This window comes from Oncorhynchus gorbuscha, unplaced genomic scaffold, assembly GCF_021184085.1.
Source record: "Oncorhynchus gorbuscha isolate QuinsamMale2020 ecotype Even-year unplaced genomic scaffold, OgorEven_v1.0 Un_scaffold_885, whole genome shotgun sequence".
In the NCBI taxonomy this organism is placed as follows: Eukaryota; Metazoa; Chordata; class Actinopteri; order Salmoniformes; family Salmonidae; genus Oncorhynchus; species Oncorhynchus gorbuscha.
Genome location: NW_025745862.1, coordinates 213,078 through 229,234, shown reverse-complemented (window position 1 = coordinate 229,234; position 16,157 = coordinate 213,078). Strand labels below are relative to the sequence as shown.

The window sequence follows — 16,157 nt, the reverse complement described above, 5'->3', positions numbered from 1 at the left end:
CCAGACAGACTACAGGTTCTACCAGGGTGATGAGACCAGACAGACTACAGGTTCTACCAGGGTGATGAGACCAGACAGACTACAGGTTCTACCGGGGTGATGAGACCAGACAGACTACAGGTTCTACCATGGTGATGAGACCAGACACACTACAGGTTCTACCAGGGTGATGAGACCAGACAGACTACAGGTTCTACCAGGGTGATGAGACCAGACAGACTACAGGTTCTACCAGGGTGATGAGACCAGACAGACTACAGGTTCTACCAGGGTGATGAGACCAGACAGACTACAGGTTCTACCAGGGTGATGAGACCAGACAGACTACAGGTTCTACCAGGGTGATGAGACCAGACAGACTACAGGTTCTACCAGGGTGATGAGACCAGACAGACTACAGGTTCTACCAGGGTGATGAGACCAGACAGACTACAGGTTCTACCAGGGTGATGAGACCAGACAGACTACAGGTTCTACCAGGGTGATGAGACCAGACAGACTACAGGTTCTACCAGGGTGATGAGGCCAGACAGACTACAGGTTCTACCAGGGTGATGAGACCAGACAGAGTACAGGTTCTATCGGGGTGATGAGACCAGACAGAGTACAGGTTCTATCGGGGTGATTAGACCAGACAGACTACAGGTTCTATCGGGGTGATGAGACCAGACAGACTACAGGTTCTACCAGGGTGATTAGACCAGACAGAGTACAGGTTCTATCGGGGTGATGAGACCAGACAGACTACAGGTTCTACCAGGGTGATGAGACCAGACAGACTACAGGTTCTACCAGGGTGATGAGACCAGACAGACTACAGGTTCTACCAGGGTGATGAGACCAGACAGACTACAGGTTCTACCAGGGTGATGAGACCAGACAGACTACAGGTTCTACCAGGGTGATGAGACCAGACAGACTACAGGTTCTATCGGGGTGATGAGACCAGACAGACTACAGGTTCTACCAGGGTGATGAGGCCAGACACACTACATGTTCCCTCTAATGGATGCTAAGCACCAGGACCATCCACCACTTAGTTAAAGCACCACTCTGGGCTTAGTGTTCACAACGACACTCAAAGACCGATCCACTGACGTTTTGGAACCACCCGTGTTTTTTGAGCCACTTTATCAGAGTCAAATGACAGAGACATTGAGTATAAAACATTAGTGTTTCTGAGCCACCTACATATTCATCAATATATGTATTTACTGTATGTTGCAACACCACTTAGTTGACACCCACTGGGCAAAAAGTGGTTGAATCAATGTTGTTTCCACGTCGTTTCAACCTGAAAAAGGTTTATGTGATGACGTTCAGTCACTGTGGAAAACTGATTGGTTTTGCAAAAAGCCATCATGAGGGAATTGTGTCTTTTTCACCAAAAATGTTTACCTAAATCCAATGACATAGACCATTTTTTTGTGTGTTAATTTTACATTTATTTCAAGTTAGTTTACAACTGAACCAAATGTAAATCAAAACCAAACGTTAAACTTGTCTGTGTCCAGTGGGCAGTGATTGCTGTGAATGAAGCCTCATTGGATAATCAGAGCTAAACTCTCTGCTGGAAGTGTAGTCTGTAGGGAATGGCCCCGTCTCAATCTGGCTCCATCTGTTTATTCAGAAGAAATGAGGCCGGGGTCAATTTAGGCAGCTAAATGCTGACACACCCTGACACTCCTCAGCTACAGAATTACCCTCATGCTCTAGGACAGTGATTCTCAACTGGTGGGTCGCAACCAAAATTTGGGTCAAGGGAGGTTTTTTAGTGGGTTATGGGAGTATAAAATATAATAATAAGGTATGAAGAAATACTCTGAACTCAAATAACTTAAAACAAGGAGAAAGTGTGTAGACATGATAACACATTTTTTATGAGTAATTTAATTTCTTACAATGTTTTCTTCAATCACAGTATTTCCAATATAGAGCTATTATCAGTGCTATGTTTGTTGATTCTGTGGTCTCAAGCCAATGAGTTTATTTACATTCTTCATAAGGGCAAAATGGTATTATTGACAATGAAAGAGTTGGGAATGTTGTTCCCACGTCATATAATTGCTACATTTAATATCAATATAGCGGCGCGACTGAGACGACCTGGTTGAATTTGGGTCCCCGAGGCAAAACCAGTTGAGAACCACTGTTGTAGGGTGCTGAATTTCCTTGTGACTGTATGGTTTACTTGAATAGTTTGGACTTGAGAATATTCCTGGATAGTTAGTAAGCAACTCCAGTGTATATTTTGCCTTGTGGTTTAGGTTATTGTCCTGCTGAAAGGTTCATTAATTTCCCAGTGTCTGGTGGAAAGCAGACTGAACCTCGTTTTCCTCTAGGCTTTTGCCTGTGTTTAGCGCCAGTTACATTTTTTATCCTGAAAAACTTCCCAGTTCTTAACAATTACAAGCATACCCATAACATGATGCAGCCACCAGTATGCTTGAAAATATGGAGAGTAGTACTCAGTAATGTGTTCTATTGTATTTTCCCCAAACATAACACTGGGTATTTAGGACGAAAAGTGAATCGCTTTGCCACATTGTATTGAAGTATTACTTTAGTGCCGTGTTGCAAACAGATGAATGTTTTGGAATAGATATATTCTGTACAGGCATTCTTTTTTTCACACTGTCATTTAGATCGGTATTGTGGAGTAACTACACATGTTGTGGATCCATCCTCAGTTTTCTCCCATCACAGCCATTCACCTCTGTAGCTGTTTTAAAGTCACAATGGGCCTCATGGTGAAATCCCTGAGCGGTTTCCTTCCTTTCTGTCAACTGAGTTAGGAGGGACACCTGTACCTTTGTAGTACCAATAAGTGCCCTTCTTAGTGAGGCATTGGAAAATCTCCCAGGTCCTTGTGTTTGAAATTCACTGCTCGACTGACTTTACAGATAATTGTTTGTGTGGTGTACAGAGATGAGGTAGTCATTCCAAAATATATTATTATTGCACACAGAGTGAGTCCGTGCAACTTATTATGTGACTTGTTAAGAAACTGTTTTACTCCTGAACGTATTCAGGCTTGTCATGACAAAAGGGCTGAATACTTATTTACTCAAGACTTCATCTTTTCATTTTTAATTCATTTGTAAACAAAAATAGAAAAACACAATTCCACTTTGACATTATGGGGTATTGTGTGTAGACCAGTGCACTTTGACATTATGGGGTATTGTGTGTAGGCCAGTGCAGTTTGACATTATGGGGTATTGTGTGTAGACCAGTGCAGTTTGACATTATGGGGTATTGTGTGTAGACCAGTGCAGTTTGACATTATGGGGTATTGTGTGTAGACCAGTGCACTTTGACATTATGGGGTATTGTGTGTAGACCAGTGCACTTTGACATTATAGGGTATTGTGTGTAGGCCAGTGACACAGTTTTTATGTTATTTTTTACATTTAATACATGTTAAATTCAGACTGTAAGACAACTAAATGTGGAAAAAGGTAAAGGGGTGTGAATACTTTCTGAATACTATAAAACATCCCTCATAGCCATCTCCCTCACACAGGCTGCAGGGGAGTCACAGAGCAGCTATCCACGTGATCCTACGGATGCGCTACTTTGTCGCTAAGAAGAGATTCCAGGTGGGTACGTTGTTTGTAGGAGTGTTTTTGACCAGGAACGATCCACTGTATTGACAGATACCACTACCTACATTCTGGTATAGGCTACCACACCCGGGTTCAAATACCATTTCAGGTATTTTAATTACTTTTCAAAACAAGTATTCAGATATTTAAAAAAAACAAAAACAATTAGTAGAATATTGAAATGTATTTGTAAATAGACTTGGAAAGTATAAAACAAATACTCAAATACACTGACTCGAATGCATTTAACCCATGCATTTCAAAAATGTGAAAGTACTTTCACATACATTTTGGTCTACATTTTTTTTCCTTTTTTTTTTTTTTTTTACAAATAACCATTCAAATCCTCAAATAAAAGTACTTGTTTTGGGCTGTTTATTTGAAAATACTCAAATACACAGAAAAAAGTATTTAAATAAATACCTAAATGCACATGTATTTGCACCCAGGTCTACTGCTATTTCAGCTCTTTCCTCCTTCCCTCTCTACCCTAACACCATTACAATCCACTCCATACATTCACACGTCCCCCCTTCTTCCCTCCTCTCTCACCCCCCTTCCCTCTTCCCTCCTCTCTCACCCCCCCTCTCACCCCCCTTCTTCCCCTCTCTCCCTCTCTCCCCCACCTCCTCTCCTCCTCTCTCGCCCCACCTTCCCTCCTCTCTCGCCCCCACCCCTCTTCCCTGCTCTCTCGCCCCCCCCCTCTCCCCTCCTCTCTCGCCCCCCCATCCTGGTTCTTTCTGGTTGCCCTCAGCAGCCAACACACAGCATATCCTGTTTTATCAGCAGGCTGTTAGCCGCAGACTAGTGCAAGATAGTGTTTGGGACAATGATGTCACTCTGATGAATGTTTACCCGCCTCTTAACGGGACTGCCTGTCCTCACGTCCTCTTAACGGGTCTGCTTGTCCTCACTTCGGTGTGACTGTTTGCCTTCGAGACAGGCTGCCTTGATCAAGTCACACCGGGACTCCAGGACAAACAGGCAGCTTCACACTGCTGTCAGAGCAGGTGTTGTGGAACTCAGCCTAAAACTAACATAGTCAATCAATGAAGAGGCTCTTCCCTCAGGCTGAAAAGCAGGACAGCGGACATCACTCAAGTTGTGGGTTTGCCTTTGAGTCTGTGTGTCTGGGTTCTCAGTAGTGTGTGTGGGGGATTGGAGGGTGGTGGAGGGGAGGATTTGGACTTGGTTTTGGATTGTAGTGTTATTATGGTTGTGTGTATGGGCTTAATGTTTGAGTGATCCGGCTGTCTTTGGGGTTCTAGAATACTCTGTAGTGCGTTTTCCAGGGTTTTAGTTGAAGAGACTGGTGTGTGTGTGTTTGTGTGCGCAGAATGTCTTTGTTTGGTGTGAAGTAGGTGTGTTTGATCTGGTGACATATCTCTGGAACACCATCTACTGTGAGGCTGTGTTGAAGTACAGTAACGTCTGAGTCCACGTCAGTTGAGGCCTGAGTTCAGCTGAGGTAGCTACTCTCCTGGCTACAGGCCCACAGCTCTACCCTGTTAGCACACTGCACGGCACGCACAGAGAAACTGACTCCACAGTCAAACACACCTAGTGGCTCATGAAGGATAGATACTGGACATCAGTGGTGGCGAAAGTACCTGTCATACTTGAGTAAAAGTAAAGATACCTTAATAGAAAATGAGTGAAGTAAAAGTCACCCAGTAAAATTGTACTTGTGTATAAGTCTAAACGTATTTGGTTAAAAATATACTTAAGTATCCAAAGTACAAAGTGCTAAAACATAAAGTATAAATCATTCCAAATTCCTTATATTAAGCAAACCAGAGGACACCATTTTCTTGTTATTTTATTTATGGAAAGCCAGGGGTTCACACCAACATTCAGACATCATTCACAAACAAAGCATGTGTTTAGTGAGTCCGTGTAATGGTTTTCTGCTGAAAGAGAGGCGGACCAAAACGCAGCGTGGTGGTTATTCATGGTACTTTAATAAAGACACTATACATGAATAAACTAACAAAACAAGAAATGTGCAAAACCAAAACAGCCCTATTTGGTGCAAACACAGAGACAGGAACAATCACCCACCAAACCCAACACAAAACAGCCCTATTTGGTGCAAACACAGAGACAGGAACAATCACCCACCAAACCCAACACAAAACAGCCCTATTTGGTGCAAACACAGAGACAGGAACAATCACCCACCAAACCCAACACAAAACAGCCCTATTTGGTGCAAACACAGAGACAGGAACAATCACCCACCAAACCCAACACAAAACAGCCCTATTTGGTGCAAACACAGAGACAGGAACAATCACCCACCAAACCCAACACAAAACAGCCCTATTTGGTGCAAACACAGAGACAGGAACAATCACCCACCAAACCCAACACAAAACAGCCCTATTTGGTGCAAACACAGAGACAGGAACAATCACCCACCAAACCCAACACAAAACAGCCCTATTTGGTGCAAACACAGAGACAGGAACAATCACCCACCAAACCCAACACAAAACAGCCCTATTTGGTGCAAACAGAGACAGGAACAATCACCCACCAAACCCAACACAAAACAGCCCTATTTGGTGCAAACACAGAGACAGGAACAATCACCCACCAAACCCAACACAAAACAGCCCTATCTGGTGCAAACACAGAGACAGGAACAATCACCCACCAAACCCAACACAAAACAGCCCTATCTGGTGCAAACACAGAGACAGGAACAATCACCCACCAAACCCAACACAAAACAGCCCTATCTGGTGCAAACACAGAGACAGGAACAATCACCCACCAAACCCAACACAAAACAGCCCTATCTGGTGCAAACACAGAGACAGGAACAATCACCCACCAAACCCAACACAAAACAGCCCTATCTGGTGCAAACACAGAGACAGGAACAATCACCCACCAAACCCAACACAAAACAGCCCTATCTGGTGCAAACACAGAGACAGGAACAATCACCCACCAAACCCAACACAAACCAGCCCTATCTGGTGCAAACACAGAGACATGAACAATCACCCACAAAACCCAACACAAAACAGGCTACCTAAATATGGTTCACAATCCAATCAGAGACAATGACTAACACCTGCCTCTGATTGAGAACCATATCAGGCCAAACATAGAAATAGACAAACCAGACACACAACATAGAATGCCCACCCAGCTCACGTCCTGACCAACACTAAAACAAGGAAAACACACACGAACGATGGTCAGAACGTGACAGTTCCGCCAGATCAGAGGCAGTAGGGATGACCAGGGATGTTCTCTTGATAAGTGCGTGAATTGGACTTTTCCTGTTCTGCAAAGCATTCAAAATATAATGAGTACTTTTGGGTGTCAAGGAAAATGTATGGAGTAAAAAGTACTATATTTTCTTTAGGAATGTAGTGAAGTAAAAGTTGTCAAAAATATAAATAGTAAAATACAGATACCCCAAAAATGGACTTAAGTAGTACTTTAATGTATTTTTACTTAAGTACTTTACACAACTGCTGTACATCATGTCGGTTTATGACAGGGGAAAAAACACTGGGTTAACTCCATGAGTGTTTTAAGTCATAGTTCTCAGATTAAAGTGGGTTAACTCCATGAGTGTTTTAAGTCATAGTTCTCAGATTAAAGTGGGTTAACTCCATGAGTGTTTTAAGTCATAGTTCTCAGATTAAAGTGGGTTAACTCCATGAGTGTTTTAAATCATAGTTCTCAGATTAAAGTGGGTTAACTCCATGAGTGTTTTAAGTCATAGTTCTCAGATTAAAGTGGGTTAACTCCATGAGTGTTTTAAATCATAGTTCTCAGATTAAAGTGGGTTAACTCCATGAGTGTTTTAAGTCATAGTTCTCAGATTAGTGGGTTAAAACCACAAGTGTTTTAAATCATAGTTCTCAGCTTTAAAGCTGCAATATGTCATTTTTGGGGGGTGTCTGTGTATTGTCTTGACTGCGTTCAATAACTGTGTGTGTGTGTGGTCTGACTGTCTGATGTGCTTACGTCAGAGAGAGATCTTTTCATATATTCTCTAGTCTGCAACTCAAACTGTGTTAGAAAGACTCATTTTTACACGATGGCTGCTTTTTGATCTGTTGAGTTCTTTAGAGTTTTTACTGCTGAGGGTGATTAACACTGTGTGTGTGTTCTGCAGCAAGCACGTAAGCCCTATGATGTGCGAGACGTGATCGAGCAGTATTCCCAAGGACACCTGAATCTCATGATGCGCATCAAGGAGCTACAGAGGAGGTGGGCTGCATCTCAAACGGTCTCCTGAGTCCCGTTCATTTGAAATTGATATCAAGGTCTTTATGTGGGTTAGCTCAGCCATTGCAATTAACTCAATTGATAAAAGTGCATGTGACTTGCACACTACAGACCCACTGGGCATAGACATCAGTTCAACATCTAGTTTGGATTTACATTTAGTTGAGTTGTCAACTGATGTGAATGCAACGTCAAATCAACAAAAGCAATCACCATGTCATTAGATTTGGGTTAAAAGTTGGGTGAAAAAAAAGATGAATGTCCTCCCTCACGTTGGTGACGTTTTGCAAAACCAATTCTTTTTTTTACGTTGATACAACGTCATCACATAGATTGTTGAGGGTTTAAAGGACGTGGAAACAACGTTGTTTCAACCAGTTGTTGCCCAGTGGGGATGCAGTCTTTTTTTAACGTTGATACAACGTCATCACATAGATTGTTGAGGGTTTAAAGGACGTGGAAACAACGTTGTTTCAACCAGTTTTTGCCCAGTGGGGATGCAGTCTTTTTTTTTACGTTGATACAACGTCATCACATAGATTGTTGAGGGTTTAAAGGACGTGGAAACAACGTTGTGTCAACCAGTTGTTGCCCAGTGGGGATGCAGTCTTTTTTTTACGTTGATACAACGTCATCACATAGATTGTTGAGGGTTTAAAGGACGTGGAAACAACGTTGTTTCAACCAGTTTTTGCCCAGTGGGGATGCAGTCTTTTTTTTACGTTGATACAACGTCATCACATAGATTGTTGAGGGTTTAAAGGACGTGGAAACAACGTTGTGTCAACCAGTTGTTGCCCAGTGGGGATGCAGTCTTTTTTTTCTGTCACACTCGTCTGGGTCAAAAATATTTTTTTTTACTGCGTTAAATTGAAATAATAAATATCCTCCTTATCACCACGGAAATTACATTTTGTGTCTGACTTTCTCTCTCAGATTTTGACCCAGGTGAGTGCGACATGCTGTGCCGTGACTGCACCTGTATATAACCCAAAGCACTGCATTCAATGTGTTTAATTCTCCTCTAGATTGGACCAGTCTCTAGGGAAGCTGACCCTGTTCCAGACTAGCTCAGGTAAACAGTCCTCTACTGTAATTTACAGCATCTTAGAGGGGCTGGACACAGTGTACTATATCTCTATTGTATCTTACAGCATCTTAGAGGGGCTGGACACAGTACTATATCTCTACTGTATCTTACAGCATCTTAGAGGGGCTGGACACAGTACTATATCTCTACTGTATCTTACAGCATCTTAGAGGGGCTGGACACAGTGTACTATATCTCTATTGTATCTTACAGCATCTTAGAGGCGCTGGACATAGTACTATATCTCTACTGTATCTTACAGCATCTTAGAGGGGCTGGACACAGTACTATATCTCTACTACATTTACATTTACATTTAAGTCATTTAGCAGACGCTCTTATCCAGAGCGACTTACAAATTGGTGCAATCACCTTATGACATCCAGTGGGACAGTCACTTACAATAGTGCATCTAAAACTTAGGGGGGGTGGGGTGAGAGGGATTACTTAACCTATCCTAGGTATTCCTTAAAGAGGTGGGGTTTCAGGTGTCTCCGGAAGGTGGTGATTGACTCCGCTGTCCTGGCGTCGTGAGGAGTTTGTTCCACCATTGGGGGCCAGGGCAGCGAACAGTTTTGACTGGGCTGAGCGGGAGCTGTACTTCCTCAGTGGTAGGGAGGCGAGCAGGCCAGAGGTGGATGAACGCAGTGCCCTTGTTTGGGTGTAGGGCCTGATCAGAGCCTGGAGGTACTGAGGTGCCGTTCCCCTCACAGCTCCGTAGGCAAGCACCATGGTCTTGTAGCGGATGCGAGCTTCAACTGGAAGCCAGTGGAGAGAACGGAGGAGCGGGGTGACGTGAGAGAACTTGGGAAGGTTGAACACCAGACGGGCTGCGGCGTTCTGGATGAGTTGAAGGGTTTAATGGCACAGGCAGGGAGCCCAGCCAACAGCGAGTTGCAGTAATCCAGACGGGAGATGACAAGTGCCTGGATTAGGACCTGCGCCGCTTCCTGTGTGAGGCAGGGTCGTACTCTGCGGATGTTGTAGAGCATGAACCTACAGGAACGGGCCACCGCCTTGATGTTAGTTGAGAACGACAGGGTGTTGTCCAGGATCACGCCAAGGTTCTTGGCGCTCTGGGAGGAGGACACAATGGAGTTGTCAACCGTGATGGCGAGATCATGGAACGGGCAGTCCTTCCCCGGGAGGAAGAGCAGCTCCGTCTTGCCGAGGTTCAGCTTGAGGTGGTGATCCGTCATCCACACTGATATGTCTGCCAGACATGCAGAGATGCGATTCGCCACCTGGTCATCAGAAGGAGGAAAGGAGAAGATTAATTGTGTGTCGTCTGCATAGCAATGATAAGAGAGACCATGTGAGGTTATGACAGAGCCAAGTGACTTGGTGTATAGCGAGAATAGGAGAGGGCCAAGAACAGAGCCCTGGGGGACACCAGTGGTGAGAGCGCGTGGTGAGGAGACAGATTCTCGCCACGCCACCTGGTAGGAGCGACCTGTCAGGTAGGACGCAATCCAAGCGTGGGCCGCGCCGGAGATGCCCAACTCGGAGAGGGTGGAGAGGAGGATCTGATGGTTCACAGTATCGAAGGCAGCCGATAGATCTAGAAGGATGAGAGCAGAGGAGAGAGAGTTAGCTTTAGCAGTGCGGAGCGCCTCCGTGATACAGAGGAGAGCAGTCTCAGTTGAGTGACTAGTCTTGAAACCTGACTGATTTGGATCAAGAAGGTCATTCAGAGAGAGATAGCGGGAGAGCTGGCCAAGGACGGCACGTTCAAGAGTTTTGGAGAGAAAAGAAAGAAGGGATACTGGTCTGTAATTGTTGACATCGGAGGGATCGAGTGTAGGTTTTTTCAGAAGGGGTGCAACTCTCGCTCTCTTGAAGACGGAAGGGACGTAGCCAACGGTCAGGGATGAGTTGATGAGCGAGGTGAGGTAAGGGAGAAGGTCTCCGGAAATGGTCTGGAGAAGAGAGGAGGGGATAGGGTCGAGCGGGCAGGTTGTTGGGCGGCCGGCCGTCACAAGACGCGAGATTTCATCTGGAGAGAGAGGGAGAAAGAGGTCAGAGCACAGGGTAGGGCAGTGTGAGCAGAACCAGCGGTGTCGTTTGACTTAGCAAACGAGGATCGGATGTCGTCGACCTTCTTTTCAAAATGGTTGACGAAGTCATCTGCAGAGAGGGAGAGGGGGGGAGGGGGCGGAGGATTCAGGAGGGAGGAGAAGGTGGCAAAGAGCTTCCTAGGGTTGGAAGCAGAAGCTTGGAATTTAGCGTGGTAGAAAGTGGCTTTAGCAGCAGAGACAGAGGAGGAAAATGTAGAGAGGAGGGAGTGAAAGGATGCCAGGTCCGCAGGGAGGCGAGTTTTCCTCCATTTCCGCTCGGCTGCCCGGAGCCCTGTTCTGTGAGCTCGCAATGAGTCATCGAGCCACGGAGCGGGAGGGGAGGACCGAGCCGGCCTGGAGGATAGGGGACATAGAGAGTCAAGGGATGCAGAGAGGGAGGAGAGGAGGGTTGAGGAGGCAGAATCAGGAGATAGGTGGGAGAAGGTTTGTGCGGAGGGAAGAGATGATAGGATGGAAGAGGAGAGAGTAGCGGGGGAGAGAGAGCGAAGGTTGGGACGGCGCGATACCATCCGAGTAGGGGCAGTGTGGGAGGTGTTGGATGAGAGCGAGAGGAAAAGGATACAAGGCAGTGGTCGGAGACTTGGAGGAGTTGCAATGAGGTTAGTGGAAGAACAGCATCTAGTAAAGATGAGGTCGAGCGTATTGCCTGCCTTGTGAGTAGGGGGAAGGTGAGAGGGTGAGGTCAAAAGAGGAGAGGAGTGGAAAGAAGGAGGCAGAGAGGAAAGAGTCAAAGGTAGACGTGGGGAGGTTAAAGTCGCCCAGAACTGTGAGAGGTGAGCCGTCCTCAGGAAAGGAGCTTATCAAGGCATCAAGCTCATTGATGAACTCTCCGAGGGAACCTGGAGGGCGATAAATGATAAGGATGTTAAGCTTGAAAGGGCTAGTAACTGTGACAGCATGGAATTCAAAGGAGGCGATAGACAGGTGGGTAAGGGAGAAAGAGAGAATGACCACTTGGGAGAGATGAGGATCCCGGTGCCACCACCCCGCTGACCAGACGCTCTCGGGGTGTGCGAGAACACGTGGGCGGACGAAGAGAGAGCAGTAGGAGTAGCAGTGTTGTCTGTGGTGATCCATGTTTCCGTCAGGGCCAAGAAGTCGAGGGACTGGAGGGAGGCATGGGCTGAGATGAACTCTGCCTTGTTGACCGCAGATTGGCAGTTCCAGAGGCTACCGGAGACCTGGAACTCCACGTGGGTCGTGCGCGCTGGGACCACCAGAGTAGGGTGGCCGCGGCCACGCGGTGAGGAGCGTTTGTATGGTCTGTGCAGAGAGGAGAGAACAGGGATAAACCGACACATAGTTGACAGGCTACAGAAGAGGCTACGCTAATGCAAAGGAGATTGGAATGACAAGTGGACTACACGTCTCGAATGTTCAGAAAGTTAAGCTACGTAGCAAGAATCTTATTGACTAAAATGATTAAAATGATACAGTACTGCTGAAGTAGGCCAGCTGGCAGTGGGTGCGTTGTTGACACTACACTAATCAAGTCGTTCCGTTGAGTGTAATGGTTTCTGCAGTGTTGCTATTCGGGGGCTAGCAGGCTAGCTAGCAGTGTTGTTTACGTTACGTTGCGTTAAAAGAACGACAATAGGTTAAGTAATCCCTCTCACCCCACCCCCCCTAAGTTTTAGATGCACTATTGTTAAGTGACTGTCCCACTGGATGTCATAAGGTGAATGCACCAATTTGTAAGTCGCTCTGGATAAGAGCGTCTGCTAAATGACTTAAATGTAATGTAAATGTACTGTATCTTACAGCATCTTAGAGGGGCTGGACACAGTACTATATCTCTAATGTATCTCACAGCATCTTAGAGGGGCTGGACACAGTACTATATCTCTAATTTACAGAATCTTAAAGAGGCGCTGGACACAGTACTATATCTCTAATTTACAGAATCTTAGAGGGGCTGGACACAGTGTACTATATCTCTATTGTATCTTACAGCATCTTAGAGGCGCTCGACATAGTACTATATCTCTATTGTATCTTACAGCATCTTAGAGGGGCTGGACACAGTACTATATCTCTAATTTACAGAATCTTAGAGGGGCTGGACACAGTACTATATCTCTATTGTATCTTACAGAATCTTAGAGGGGCTGGACACAGTGTACTATATCTCTATTGTATCTTACAGCATCTTAGAGGCGCTGGACATAGTACTATATCTCTATTGTATCTTACAGCATCTTAGAGGGGCTGGACACAGTACTATATCTCTAATGTATCTCACAGCATCTTAGAGGGGCTGGACACAGTACTATATCTCTAATTTACAGAATCTTAAAGAGGCGCTGGACACAGTACTATATCTCTAATTTACAGAATCTTAGAGGGGCTGGACACAGTGTACTATATCTACGGAATCTTACAGCATCTTAGAGGGGCTGGACATAGTACTATATCTCTATTGTATCTTACAGCATCTTAGAGGGGCTGGACACAGTACTATATCTCTAATTTACAGAATCTTAGAGGGGCTGGACACAGTACTATATCTCTATTGTATCTTACAGCATCTTAGAGGGGCTGGACACAGTACTATATCTCTAATTTACAGAATCTTAGAGGGGCTGGACACAGTACTATATCTCTAATTTACAGAATCTTAGAGGGGCTGGACACAGTACTATATCTCTAATTTACAGAATCTTAGAGGGGCTGGACACAGTGTACTATATCTACGGAATCTTACAGCATCTTACGTCTCTTCTTGTTTCTTGTTACTTCGTCTTGTTTTGCTGTTCTATGACTTGGACCATGATGCTCCTGGTGCAAAAGACAAAGCCAAAGACAAAGGCACCAACACCATCGGCTCCAGGCTCAACAGGATGGAGGACAAGGTAGGACGTGACGCCACGTTACACCCTCTGCTCTCTGAACAGAGTACAGCTACTCATCTACAGGTGTCATTTCTATTGTGCCTTTAATCAGATTTCAAAGCCCTCCATTTTGTGCCACCTTACCCACAGCCAATGATAAGCACCCAACTTAGTGACACACAGCAGCCATTTTGTGCCAAATCGGTTTGTGCCAAGTCAGTTTGACTATAGAAAAGCCACCAATTTGGTTCAACTGTGTTCAGACTGATGCTTTGCAGAGGACAGTCAGTTTTTTTTCAGTCCAGCACAGAGGTCTGATAGGAGGGAATTCACTCTATACTGACATAATCAGTCCCCTAATGATATCCCGAAATAGGAGTTGAGAAACCAGGGTGGATTTTAATTTACAAAACCTTTCAAGTTTTCTATTTGTTTTGGCTTTCATTAAAACTCTTTTGATCATTTAATCAGGGATGATAATGTCTCGGTTTGTTTTCCCAAGATGAAAAGGATTTGGTGATTTGCCTGAAAAAGGCAGATAACGAGAAAATTAGAATACACATTTCCATTTTCTGCAAAAACAGACAATAAAATAGAAAGAGTATCTATTAATTGTATTATATTGATCTGTACAGCGTTGACTTTTCTGTTTGTCCATCTACTTACAGATACAACGCATGGACCAGACACTCAACCAAATCGCAGAGTCCCTTACCCAGCTGTTGTCTGGGACAAGCCAGGGGCAGGGGGACATGGGGGGAGCACAGGGGCAAGGTAGGAGGAGGTCACAGGGTGGGGCAGGTGTCCCCAGCCAGGATAGCCTACCCAGCTACGAGCAGCTCTCCACCGCGACCCTCCATCCACCCCTCAACCCCAGCCTCAGCCAAGACAAGAGCTCCTGAATCGACCATCCATCCACTCCTCAACCCCAGCCTCAGCCAGGACAAGAGCTCCTGAATCGACCCTCCATCCACCCCTCAACTCCAGCCTTGGCCAGGACAAGAGCTCCTGAATCGACCATCCATCCACCTTCAACACCAGCATCGGCCAGGAGAAGAGCTCCTGAATCGACCATCCATCCACCTTCAACACCAGCCTCGGCCAGGACAAGAGCTCCTGAATCGACCCTCCATCCACCCCTCAACCCCAGCATCGGCCAGGACACGAGCTCCTGAATCGACCATCCATCCACCCTCAACCCCAGCCTCGGCCAGGAGAAGAGCTCCTGAATCGACCATCAGTCCACCCTCAACCCCAGCCAGGAGAAGAGCTCCTGAATCGACCATCCATCCACCCTCAACACCAGCCTCAGCCAGGACAAAAGTTCCTGAATCAACCATCCATCCACCCTCAACACCAGCCTCAGCCAGGAGAAGAGCTCCTGAATCGACCCTCCATCCACCCCTCAACCCCAGCCAGGACAAGAGCTCCTGAATCGACCATCCATCCACCCTCAACCCCAGCCTCAGTCAAGACAAGAGCTCCTGAATCGACCATCCATCCACCCTCAACACCAGCCTCAGCCAGGAGAAGAGCTCATGAATCGACCATCAGTCCACCCTCAACCCCAGCCTCAGCCAGGAGAAGAGCTCCTAAATCGACCCTCCATCCACCCCTCAACCCCAGCCTCAGCCAGGACAAGAGCTCCTGAATCGACCATCCATCCACCTTCAACACCAGCATCGGCCAGGAGAAGAGCTCCTGAATCGACCATCCATCCACCTTCAACACCAGCCTCGGCCAGGACAAGAGCTCCTGAATCGACCCTCCATCCACCCCTCAACCCCAGCATCGGCCAGGACACGAGCTCCTGAATCGACCATTCATCCACCCTCAACCCCAGCCTCGGCCAGGAGAAGAGCTCCTGAATCGACCATCAGTCCACCCTCAACCCCAGCCAGGAGAAGAGCTCCTGAATCGACCATCCATCCACCCTCAACACCAGCCTCAGCCAGGACAAAAGTTCCTGAATCAACCATCCATCCACCCTCAACACCAGCCTCAGCCAGGAGAAGAGCTCCTGAATCGACCCTCCATCCACCCCTCAACCCCAGCCAGGACAAGAGCTCCCGAATCGACCATCCATCCACCCTCAACCCCAGCCTCAGTCAAGACAAGAGCTCCTGAATCGACCATCCATCCACCCTCAACACCAGCCTCAGCTAGGACAAAAGTTCCTGAATCGACCATCCATCCACCCCTCAACCCCAGTCTCAGCCAGGAGAAGAGCTCCTGAATCGACCCTCCATCCACCCCTCAACCCCAGCCTCAGCCAGGACAAGAGCTCCTGAAT

The 16,157-nt window shown here is 46.2% G+C and overlaps 1 protein-coding gene across 1 annotated transcript in view; it reads left to right on the top strand.

Moving 5' to 3' along the window:
• The window catches only part of LOC124020711 (potassium voltage-gated channel subfamily KQT member 1-like), a 56,981-nt gene extending 42,154 nt beyond the window's left edge, over positions 1-14,827 (top strand). Inside the window, exons 13-17 of the mRNA XM_046335962.1 lie at positions 3,527-3,602; positions 7,753-7,847; positions 8,894-8,940; positions 13,824-13,885; positions 14,533-14,827. Of these exons, the coding sequence (XP_046191918.1) occupies positions 3,527-3,602; positions 7,753-7,847; positions 8,894-8,940; positions 13,824-13,885; positions 14,533-14,766 (514 nt within the window). The 3' untranslated portion in view covers positions 14,767-14,827. The remainder of the gene's footprint in view (positions 1-3,526; positions 3,603-7,752; positions 7,848-8,893; positions 8,941-13,823; positions 13,886-14,532) is intronic.
• Positions 14,828-16,157: the final 1,330 nt, after the last annotated feature.